The sequence below is a fragment of the Lonchura striata genome, chromosome 27 (assembly GCF_050655825.1).
Source record: "Lonchura striata isolate lonStrDom1 chromosome 27, ASM5065582v1, whole genome shotgun sequence".
In the NCBI taxonomy this organism is placed as follows: Eukaryota; Metazoa; Chordata; class Aves; order Passeriformes; family Estrildidae; genus Lonchura; species Lonchura striata.
The window spans coordinates 2,807,033-2,819,162 of NC_140729.1; the positions used below are offsets into that span (position 1 = coordinate 2,807,033).

General features: G+C 43.2%; 1 protein-coding gene across 1 annotated transcript; it reads right to left on the reverse strand.

Annotated features, from left to right (window-relative positions):
- Positions 1 to 303: 303 nt before the first annotated feature.
- KRT23 (keratin 23) lies at positions 304 to 10,569 on the reverse strand. The gene is made up of 8 exons (XM_021532903.4): positions 9,951 to 10,569; positions 6,413 to 6,495; positions 4,933 to 5,089; positions 3,312 to 3,473; positions 3,096 to 3,221; positions 2,146 to 2,366; positions 1,461 to 1,486; positions 304 to 828 (listed from the first exon to the last, which is right to left on the reverse strand). Exons 1-8 carry the CDS (start codon positions 10,548 to 10,550, stop codon positions 725 to 727), a joined length of 1,479 nt encoding a protein of 492 aa, XP_021388578.4. The 5' UTR covers positions 10,551 to 10,569; the 3' UTR covers positions 304 to 724.
- Positions 10,570 to 12,130: the final 1,561 nt, after the last annotated feature.

Sequence of the window (12,130 nt, forward strand, 5' to 3'; positions counted from 1 at the left end):
ACTGAAGAATAAAGATATGTGTCTGGGGGACTATTTTTAGTAAACTGACTTTAGAACACTCCTACTCATAATGCTGTTTGAAATGGTGACTTTGATAAGTTGTGTATAGGGAAGTAGAATAGTTTTGCTCATGTAAATGTCACCTGTAACTTGTGTCTCCTCTTTTCTTTTTTGTGGTCTTCCAGTATTGTCCCTCCTGAAACAATGAGGCTTTGGCTGTCCTGAGCCATGTCAATGACACTGCCACAGTGGACTGGGCATATGTAAGGGAAAGCAAAATCAGATATTCCAAGGACCAGAACAAATAATGCATAAAAATTTATTGGCTGCAGTGAGGTATATGATGAGAGGCATAAGACCAAGGAAAAAAGTTGAGAGACTATTCCCCTTAAATTATAGCTAATTTGCAGAGTGATAACTGAATCCCAGATGGATATTCCTGCCCTGGGGAGATGTGCACAATACATCTGCCACTAGCTCATCCAGTCACTTTAATTCAACAGCTTTTTTCCAGCATTTTGGTGACTAAAAGCTCTTTAAACTACCAATGTCAGCTATACCCAGCTCCGTGTGGCACTTTGCAGCGTTAGGCTGCAGATCATTGGAGAAGCGCGTTCACTACAGGATCCCTGTTTGACACACGGGAGCCAGCCCACGGCACACTGTTCCCAGAGGGGCCGTGGGAACTGCTGCTGGGAAAGCTGCTGGTTGGCAGAGCTTTCCTTCAGGCTTGTGGGGGGAGCTCGTTGATGGTGGAGGACACCACCTCCCCATTCACGCTGTCGTGGACAATCGCTTTGAGCTTTCGGTTGCTCAGCCCAGAGTGTTCTGAAAGAAAAGAAAGTTTAATTAGCCAAGGAGCAATGCTGAGAAAAGGCGATGCAAGGAAAGCCTCATTTACAGTCTTTTGCCTGCTGCCTCCTCAACAAAGTTTTCTCTACATGTTTTCCTTCAAGTCAATATTTGTTATTGCTCTGTGTGAAATCTGCTGCCAGAAAGTCACCCTGGGTCTGGTCCAGGTCAGGGCAAATGAATAACACAGGGAGAGCCCAGCCAATGCAAATCCAGCAGATTATCCTGGATGTCTGCAGGTCATACCCATGCCAGAATATGAGTTCCCAGACATGCAGATTTTCGGTTTGCTCTCAAGCCCTAACGCTGTTTTAGTCACTCAGTGGAGTCTCCTTGCCTCCTCATATCCCAGGAAAGCCTCAGTCTGGAGCCTGAGCTGTGGCTGCTGGGTGACTGACGGGGCAGGGGCTCAGGGAGCCCATGGGCTCTGCAGTGAGCCCTTCACAGCAGCCAGGAACAGCTGAAATGCTTCTCAAAGGCCTGTGTGAGCCTGCTATGCACACCTTCCACAGTTCACTCAGGTGAGGTTAAAATTGCTCTGAGTAAAATTTGATTGGAAATGACAGTAATTAAGAGTCACTACAGAGAACAAAGTAAGGAACTTTTACCTTTAGTTTCAGATTTTCTTGCTGTCCTGTGAAGATAATGAAATAGAAAATAATGTTACAATAATTTCAAAAAGTTATTTATACCTTTCTCACTGTTTCTAAGGAGACTATGAGACAAAATTAAAAAAAAAAGAAGGATAAAGAATGGTGATTTTATACCATGTGAGCTTTCCCTTTGGTAGATACTCTCACTGGAAAAATCCCTGGGCACATTAACTACTGCTCCCAGGGAGAGGTGCATTGGTTCTCATGGAGTTGCTCAGGTTGATCCCAATTTGGCTTGTGAGAAATACCCTCACACTTGAGGGCTCTCTGTCCTGCCTGCCTGAGAGTTGCAGTGGTAAAAGCTGCTGATCTTCCTTTTTTGACTTCATACAAATCAGATGAGAGAATAAAACTGAGGCCAGTGTTCTCCTATGCTGAGATGGCCATGCCACGGGAGTGGAGAATTTTATTCTTTTTAAAATAAAAAGTTATATTAATTTAGGTAGTTCAAATTACATGGGTACCAGCGTCTCTGTACTCTAAGTGGCTCCGGCTTTTTATTATGATCCGTCATATTAAAATACCAACCCTTGATGTAGTATGGGACTCACAAGCTTTGATTAAGCATAAACAAACAAACAAATAAATAATCCAAATATGAGAACTCTCATCTGTTCCAGTCAGGGCAGCTCTGCCTTACCCGTCAGCATTCCCTTCCAGCAGCAGGCGGTATGTGGAAATTTCCTTTTCCAGGCGTGTTTTGATCCCAAGAAGAACCTTATATTGGTTATTTTGCTGCTTCATGTCGTGACGAACCTGGCTCAGCTCCTCCTCACACCTGGAGATGATCTGCTGCATGTTTTGAAGTGCAGCAGCGTAATAATTCCGAGTGTCAGCCAAGGTGTCTTCCAGCATGTGTTTCTGATGGGGCAGATAATACCAAGACCATGATTATTATTTATGTGGTAGATACAACACAGAAATACCAGCAAATTTGGTCTCTAGCTAGAAGATTGCAAAATTAAGGCTGTGGTAATTTAAACACTTATGCATTTGCATAACTATTCTTGTGAAGGCAACAGAACCACAAAGCTGTGCCGTGTGTGCATGAAAGGCAAAACTGAGTAATTTATCCCTGCCATATCCGTTCTGCTCAAAGCTCTGCTCCTGACACTGCTGTCTGTCCTGCCCGTTCTGCATGAGCTGTCCAGAATTGCTCCAAAGTCTCCAGGTCTCTGGGATGTGAGCTTTAACCTGTGTAAGGTTATGTAATATTTGTGAAAGCTCCCTACCAATATTTTTCACACTTTTTGTAATTCATGCCTGATAACAGGGCTTGTAAATATGAACTTTGCATTCTTTGTGTTACTATCTGTCTTCTGGACACATTTTCTTTCTAGACTTGGAGTCAGCTATCCCTTCTTCTTCTTCTCATATTTTGTCATAAGAAGAGACATTTTTCACTTCCTGGTGATGGTTCCTGAATATATTTTGCATATTTTGGCAAAGTCAAGCATGATCTCAATTCTACTTTCCCTCATACTTTAACAACTGCAACAAAGTTATGCTGGGCTGTGGATTTAAATGGAGAATTGATCCATGACAACTTCTGAGAATACAGGGAGTGAGTGAGATGTCTGCAGCAGATACCTTACTAATCTGTGCCTGCAGCTCAATGTCCAGGGACTGCAAAGTTCTCCTTAGCTCCTTGATCTCATTCTCGTTGCGCTGGATCTGCTCGGGATTAGGGGTTGCTGCCAGGGACATTGCTGCACTCTGTGGAGGAGAAGCAAGAGAAAAGCTCAGACTCTGGTCAGGCAGGTACAGCCACAGGGGGCTTGGAAATAAGCAGGGACTAGCTCTTACCTGTTCTTTGTACCAGTTGTCCAGGCTTTGACGATTCTTTTCAATTATAGCCTCATAATCTTCTCTTATTTCTGCCAGAATCTTGCCTAAGTCTGCAGGAGGGGCCGCGTTTACTTTTACATTGACTTTGAAGTCCTGTGAGGAGCGATTGGCTTCCATATCCTGTTCGTGTGTTAGCAGAGGGAACAAGCAAACTCGTTTATGGAAGTAGAAAGTTTTCAGAGAGCCACAGAATCCCAGAGAGTTTTTGGGGGTAATTGTTATATATACATTAAGTTAACATTATTTGAAAAATTTATATATTGATAATACTTTGATGTGACTTAAATCAATGACATAGTTGCTTCTGTGGCAGAACTCAAAAACATGCGAGAAGATCTTTTCATAGAATGTTTCTGAAAGAAATGGACTCAATGAAGAAGCACTGACATTTTTTATTTATTTATCTATTAGAAACCCAAGACCTTGATGAAAATCTAACAGTAATTTTATCTTTCTTACCCCTTATGTTAATATTTATGGAACTATAACTAAGTTTACAGGAGAGTAATGTAAAAGTTCTATGTAATTGTTAAAGGAATAATTGGATTAAAGCATATAATTACTGTGTAAACAACATAATTACAGGACCAGTCGGGCAGGTAGGGTAACATTCCTTTCAGTGTAGCACAACCTTCTGTGCCTGGTACCATTTTCAAAGCACCCAGGCAAAGGAGCCTTTCAGGGTATGACATCATGGAATGCAGATCAGCTGGACACAGGGATGGCTCTGCTTGTCCCCTGTGTCCAAAAACTCTCCTGGCCTGGGAGGGGGTCAGCCAAAGGCAGCTGCACCTACCACTGTGCAGCCCCTGTGTTTTATTCTGTGCTTTAAAAATGCACAGACACTGAGCAGGATGTTTGGTCCAGTGTTGGGTAATAACTGCCAACAACACCAGATCAAGCGAAACCAGCATGTTTCAAGCAGTGAAATTATAAATGTGGGAATAACAGAGAGCACTGAGTATAGCTCTGGAGAATTCAGAGTAGTGTGGCTTTTGAAAATTATCTAATTACTGTGTTTAGGATTATGCAAGAATGAGTAATTTTGCCTGACTTCACCAACCATTCTTTTTAATTTTGATCCTTCAAGAATTTGAGATCTGTTTTGCACAGGTCAGGCTGTTCTGGGTTACCCTGCTTGACTTTATGGGGGTGGACAAGGGAGCCTAAAAAGATCCCTTCCAACCCTCCAACCCTCATCCCTGCCTTGCTTCTGCGAGTATGGGAAATGATATATTCAGAACTGAGGAAAAAGTCTGTGATGACTAAAACCTGGCAGCGCTCTGTGTAGTTATATCTAAGTCTTTCTGAGAATACTTCTGTCCAATATGTCAGTTATTATTAGCTGTGTATGACAGATGGGTGGGAGAGACTCCAGCAATCTGTTCTCTCTGAAACCCCAGTGTAATTGGTAAAGCAGACACAGGCTTTTTGCTTCACCTGACACTCACTGGTGCCTCAGAAACAGGATTAGGTCCTGAATCATCAATCCCACTTAGAGATTGTGGGTTTTACTCAGTTAATTACATGGTTGTAAAGATTGGTGCAATAGGATTTTACCAAGTGGAACGTTTTCTACCTCCTCATGGTCTTTCCTCCTGAGGATGTGCTCTTCTCTCAAGCCTTCAATTTCCATTTCCAGATCTGTGGTAATGATGGTCATGCCGTCGAGCTCCTTCCGCAGGTTCTCCACATCCAGCTGCACTCCCTGCCTGCGACACTTCTCGGCTTCGTATCTTTGTGAGGAAAGAGAAGACACAATGTGCGTGTTGAGAACTGCCCGATTCAGGCTCTTGTATAAGGAGAAGTAGCCTTGCTGAGTCTATGTAGGGAACTAGAAAGGACAACCAACCAAAGAAACCAATTCTGTTTCTAACACATTATTTAAATATTTTTAAATAGTCTTAACAATAAAATGAGCATTTCACTTTCCTCTCTCCCTTGTAACTTCTCCTCTATGGTAGGAAATAAAATTTCTTTTTTTCATTTCCCTTTTTTCATGATAAAATTCACCTGATTGTGGAAGCTTTGAGAATACAATTCTCTGAAAACACTATCAGCAAGCACTGCTTGCTTTAGTTTTTCCAAAATGGTAACTTTTGAGTCCTGCAGAAAAACAAGAAAAATGTGGTGGAAGCCAGTTACTAACATTCCTCTCTGACCTCTTGTAGTGTCTGTAGTGAGCCAAAGGAAGGGAGATGCTGCTGTGTCTTCCCTTGGGCATGGGAAGCATTTTCACACCTCAGCATCTCTTCCTTTACTCTGTGTTTTGTGGGCTCTATTGGTGCTTCTCCATTCACCCAATAAACTCAGTCTGAGTCCCATCCCTCAAAGTAGTTCCATTGATTCCTTTTGTGACACAACTGATTGATAATGAAAGGCTGGAAGTGCTCAGGGTATCCAAGTTTGTCACAATATTACCAAAAGCTGAGATATTTTTTATAGCTGATCACCAACTGCTAGAAATAAGACAGATCTTCCTGATTCCGAAGAAGTCTTACTTAGAGAAGTGTCAAACCCTTTCCTGTGGAAAGACCTGCCTGAAAGTGTTCTGTACAACATTTTGTCTTTTTAGTTGATCTGAGGACTCTCTTTCAATGTACTGAAAATCAGACTGTGATGCATTGGCTCAGTTACTGGGACTCCAAAGCAGAAGCTACACAAGGACAGGTGCTCCTTGCAGAGCTGGACAGAAAAGGTGATAAATCCAGGAAATAGATTAGGGCTGGACTGGGAAGTGCAATGTTTAGAGGGGATAATTTGTAATCCCAGATGACAGTTTTAAGTGCCTTTTGTCACAAGTATCAAGTGCCTGCTGTCAAACCTGCTCGTCAGGACCTGCACTAAGTATCATAAACAGGGTGACTCAAGGTTCTTCAGCAATCATTTGTGGGTTTTACATGCTTTTGGGTTCTTCACCCCTGTTCTACATTGTTTTTATTCATCCAGTATCAACAGAAAACCTCAGTAAAATTGTTTCCCTATTGGATTAGCATGAAAAACTAATATTTAGTTTAATCCTCTTTCAAATCTAATGAGGAAACCAAACAAGAGCTTACTTGAGCCTGAAGTCTTCAGTTGCCATGTTAGCATTATCGATTTGTAAAAGGATGCTGGCATTGGTGATCTTGCTATCCTCAATCTGGAAAACAGAGAATCCAACAGTAGAGTTGGTGTTGCCATGAGATGACAGTAAATAATCCGTGCTGGTTTAGCCTCTTTGCTGCTCAAAGGAAGCATCTAAACAGTGGAATTCCCATGCTAAGGAGACCACAGGAATAAAAGCATTTCAGTTTCCTAATTCACCTAGGTCTTTTGCAAATTTTGTCTGTTATCTTACTTTACTCTTTTTCTTACTTTTTTGAAAGTATGAACCAGGAGGCATCATCTTATTCCTGGCCAGGTAGAGGATATGAATTTCATTACACAAACTTCATGGTCTATTATAGAGTAACAGTCAGTGCCTTCCTCTGGTTTTGAGACCGGATTGCTAACAAAGCTGCCTTGGACATCTTTAGGGCAAATCTTAGTAAGAACCATTGAGCTGTGTCTGAATATAATCAAAATACTGGAGTTAATGTTATGCTAAAAGTTGCCTGTGCATGGACACCCCGCTGAGCTGGTGTTGTGGTGCACTGAGGTGATGGTGGCAGCCACTTGCTGGCAGGACCCTCAACTCACCACAGGCTTCAGCCTGGAGTTGCATGCACAATACCACTGGCATCTGGTTGTTGTGGTCCATTCAATTATGCACCTATAGCAACTCTGAATGGACCAGCAGCATGCAGTGATTGATTCAGGTGTCTGATTTAGCTTTGGGATTCGAAAATGGCCCTAAAAGGTGCAAGATGAAGCACAATCTCATTCCTTTGGTGCACTCAGCACTCACTGGAAAGGCTTGTATGTCCCTGATAACATAAAACAGCTTTTAACTACAGATCTGAATGCAAAAAGTTCAGTATTCCGTGCCAAATCTTTGAAGGAACTCCAACAGGAACTCATACATAATTATCAGGAAATCATAAATGCAGGGCATCGTGTCCTTTTCTAACATAGAGGAAAGAGAAGTGTGGTTGCCATCCCACCAGCTACCTTCCCTCAGCATCCACAGAGCAAACCAAGGGGCACTGTGGCTGTACAGGAGTCATTTACAGAGCTCTCAGCACCTTGGAGTAAATTTCCCACACCTCAATGAATCACAAAGAAACAAGGAAATGATAGAATTCTCCTCAAGTGTCAAAGGTTCACCTCTGTAGTGAAGAAGAAGGTGCTGTGGAATGTTTAACTAATCTGCTAACAGTCTGTGCATTCCTGTGCAATTATCTGCACCTTGGATGCTGCCCTGGGACACGATCAAGGCCAGCTCAAGAGCTGTAACAATGCCCTGAATGCGTGGCTGCCTGGAATTTGGTGACAAAGAAGAGGCAATTCTTGAATGCAGCCTTATAGGATGTACAAGGCAATGAGAAAACAACACGAGTTCTTCAGCTTTGTGCCATGTACAGAACTGCCGTGTGATTCTGTGCAATCTGAGCACTGGTCAGTGCTTTGCCCACTGCTGTGAGGCCCCAGCTGCTCTGCAGCCAGCAGGGGATCTTACATGTGCCAGTTATCTCTTAACAGCCACATGGAATTCTTACTTACTGCTGAACTGCGTACCAGTCTGCAAACTGTCAGCTTCATTAAGAACTCACACATTATTGTATAGGAAATGCACTCCAATTCCTTCTCAAAACAGGGATTTTCCAAGCAGGCTCTCTGCACTGACTTTACCTCTCATGTCTCATGTCCTCTGTCCCAGCTCTTGGAATGCTCTGTAGATCACTTTGCTTATTTAGCAGCACAAGGTGTTTGAGTGAGACAGTTACTTGAAGAACAGGTGCTATTTCATTGTGTATCTGGGTTAGGATGGAGTCAAGCTGGAGCAAGGCTTTTCCCAAAACTTGTTGCTCCATCAGGAATTCATCCTGAATTCAGGTATCCAGGAGAGTGGTTAAAAACATAGAACCCAAATGATTATACGACTCCAAGTTCAGACAGGCAGCATATCATAGACATTCTGGATTATTGGATATAGGACCCTAAATTTAGTCTAAATTTTATTGTAGGTGGTACATTAGGTCCACCCTTTAACTTAACTTTTTATTTAATTTAATTATGATTAATAATTAGATTATATATTTTCACTCATTTTACTGGCAGACATGCTGCTAATTGCAATATTTTATAGGGAAAGTAAAAATTCTGTGTTCAATCACTGAATTGCCACATGTAAATGATCCTTTCCTGGCCTTTCATTCCACATCCAGGACAGCCACCAGCCTCCAGGTGTCTGTGGCCAGGGACAGCTGTTTAAGGGGTGAGTGTTAAAAATAAGCAGTTTAGGCACAACTTACTCAAAAGTGAGAGCTTCACCCAGTCAACATCATGGTTTTATGTTTACTGTCTTCCTAAATATTTCTGATTTACTAATCCCAAATCAACCCGAACACATGTATGTTCTTGATGAACATACAAGTTTTTATGTCTCTTTCTGTTAGAAAGGAAAGTGCCCAAGTGCCAGGTCTGGGGATGGTGACCTTTCTTTATCCTGAAAACAGAAATGGGCGATGACAGTTCTGGCTCTCCATACACAGGCTGTGGTCCGAGCACCTCACCTACTGCCTGGAGGCAACACTTTTATCTGTGAGCATGGAGTTTGATTAAGTCCATGGCCCTAACCAGCAAAGATGTGAATTAATAGAATTTCCAAGCCTTTTTAAAAAAATTTCTCAGGATCATGAAAATGCCAAGTAATTGTATTATAAAAAGTGGAGGGCAAACGACAGCATTGTTTTTGGAAGAGCTTTGGGTTTTGCCCCATATGGGTATGTGAAGTTAATTACACTGATTAGTCACACAGATGGTTACAGTGCTAAGGATGTTCATTATGAATACAGATTAATATTATGCTTAAATTTGAAGACACGTGAGTTTGGGAGATTGAAAGAGTTACTGTTGAACATTAATATTAACGACTGGCAGGAACCAGAAATTCTCCTTTTAAATTATAGTGAAAACATCCACAAGGAATTTGTCACTGCTATTTTCTTAATTACAATGAAGTATTTTTCCATCTGATTACATAAGCTCATTGGTCCCAAAACTCCTGTAGCTTCATTGTCTGCTACCACAGGAATCAAAGAGCTGGAATGCCCCAGTCTGTCTGGAGACAGCGGCAGGAGAGGGGCAGGCTCTGCACTCCTCCTGCTTTGTAATTTGCTCAAGACCTGTGCAGTCAAAAAGACCAAGTTCTGCCAGCTGCAGTTACTCAAACCCCAGTTTCAGTACCGAAAGGAACACTTGGCAGCACACGGATCCCTTTATTCTGCCAGTCTCTGCAGGAATCTCCCTCGCCCTCTTCCAGCCTTTCTTGTGCCCAGTCTCCTCTTTGTGAACACAAAGAATGTTTATGCCCAGGTCCTGGAACTACCTTCCTGAAGAATTCTAACATTTCAAAAGTTTTATTTAACTTCTTTAAAGGAAAGCCATCAGCATAAAGGAGAGCCCCGATTCCTTAGAAGAGCACAGAATGACACAGTCCCAGCTCTGACTTACCTGTCTTTGCATGTCAGTGACGTTTTGCTCGTACTGGTTGAAGTCATGCCTCTTTCCATGAGACTTTGTCCTGTGCCACTCTAGGATGCAGCTCTCCAGCTGAGCGTTGGCTGCTTCTAAGGCACGGACCTTGTCCAGGTAGGCAGCCAAGCGCTCATTCAGGTTCTGCATGGTCTGTTTCTCATTCCCACCCAGGAAGATGCTTTCCCCATAGTGCTCGCCGAAGCCTCCCCAGGGTGCCCCTCCTGCTGCCAGCCAGAAGGGTCTGGCAGAGGAGAAGGGATGTGTGCTGCTGGCACCACCATCTGCACTTGATGCTCTGTAAGAAGTTCCTTGCTGGGCCAAACCACACCCTGAACTACCCCTGAGGGACCCAGAAAAAAGCTGGAAAGGGCCTTGGCTGGTGCTCATGCTTAGCTCTGTATGAATCGAACCCCAGGTTTGGCTGCCTAGCACTGAGCAGCCTCTTCGCCTTCCCTGAGCAGCTTTATGCCTTTTCCTGTGGGAGTTTCCCTTCGATGAATGACTACAGCAACAAGATTGTGTCATCACGAAACGTGCTTCCTCTTGGTCAATTCTGAAGCATTTATGAGCCTGCATGCTGTTGTTGTTTGGAATCAGCTACATACTGGGTTGCTTTCCTTTTGCTTGTTTGGGTTTTTTTTTTTTTCTTTTTCTTTTCATATGATAATAGTGAGGTGTGGCCAAAATCCCGTAGGTGTGGAACAGGATCAGTTCTGCCTCAGACTTCTCTCTAACCCTGTAGTTAGTATGTTATGTTTTCCTGCTCATGAAGGGAATATATGGGAAGCCAGGGCAAGGATGGGGCTATGCAGATGCTTTCTGTGGTAATTCTCAGACTGTAGAATTACAGCAGCCCGTGGATCCTCAAACCTGTGGATCCTCAAGTGCAGTGTGTCCTATCAGCCGTCAAACAACTTAGCAACCAAAAAACTTCAGCCTGTGGGAGACGTGAGGCTTTCATGAAGTCATCCAGCTTCTAAACTAAAAAACCCCTCCAGTCCAGAGTCAGTAATGCCCAACTGTTCCCTTCAGCTGCCCATTTCCAGGGGAAATATATGAGAATTAGATACTTTTATACTGATTTTCTAATGATTTGAGGTACAGTCCTGTTTCAGTGGTCTGTCTCAATAGGCAGCAGTGCAAAGATTTCTTGCTGTTCCAAGCATTAATACTATTAATATATTTATCTTAGCTATAGAACATAATTTACACTACGATTTTGACAGCACTCAAAAGATTAAAATTATTATTTAAAGCTACCAGCCCTGGAAATTGACCTGGCAATCATGCAGGAATAGTCTTTCTCAAAAGTCTCAGTACCTTGCTGCCAAACTGTATCATCCAACAGGGAAGGGCTCAGTGTGGCTGTTGCAGATTGTCCCATTCTTCATGGGGTGTAGACTGGGTCCCGTGGCAACTGCTGGGTTTAGTGGGTTTGCCTTGTCTTGTTCTAGTATGACTGAGGGACGAGCTAGAGGAGGAAGATTTGGGAAGAGGCACGAAGCCAAGTGGGCACAGGCTCTCCCAGAAATGCTGCAGCTGGCTTCCTTACCTAGGTGAAGGCTAAACCCCTTCCCCAGGGTCTGCCCTCGCCCTGCTGCTCATCCTGACTGGTGAGGTCAGGGAGACCGCATGGAGCAGAGTTAAACTGTTCTGGAAGAAACAGGAAGGGATGTGTTTTCCCTTTTGTTTCATTCGGAAGGCTGCAGCAATAAGGAATAGTTGCACTCCAGCTTCCCTGGTACCTCCCGGCCTCATTCCTGCCGGAGCAGGATTCGGGCTCCTCCTTGTGGCTCGGGCTTGGCTCTGCTCAGCACCTGCTCCTTTCCTTCTCCCCAGCTCCCTGTACATTGAGCACACACTCTTCTTCCTTCCTCAGCTACTTCCTTCTGTAGAAATTCTGTCATTTCTAACTATTTGCGGGAAGAAATCACTGAAAATCGGGTTTTCCAGTGAGTACAAGGTTTGGCTCTCCCCAGATATTCTGGTTACAGCCACTATCCATAGTTGCAGTCTGGGGTCAGCCCTGCTGCTGGGGAGGGAATGAGCTTGAAGCATCAGACAAAAACTGAGGGTCTAAATTGAAAAAAACCCCTAAATTATAATAGCGCTGATGACATCCTGCAGATCTCACCAGAGATCAAATTCAGATTGAA

What these genes read in the sequence shown, in the direction of transcription:
- KRT23 (XM_021532903.4), bottom strand. Translation starts at nt 10,550, where the DNA reads ATGCAGGCTCATAAATGCTTCAGAATTGACCAAGAGGAAGCACGTTTC. An exon ending in ACTGAAGACTTCAGGCTCAA is followed by an intron (nt 5,090 to 6,412) that starts GTAAGCTCTTGT and finishes TTCCTCACAAAG; the next exon opens with ATACGAAGCCGAGAAGTGTC. An exon ending in ACAACTGGTACAAAGAACAG is followed by an intron (nt 3,222 to 3,311) that starts GTAAGAGCTAGT and finishes TCTCCTCCACAG; the next exon opens with AGTGCAGCAATGTCCCTGGC.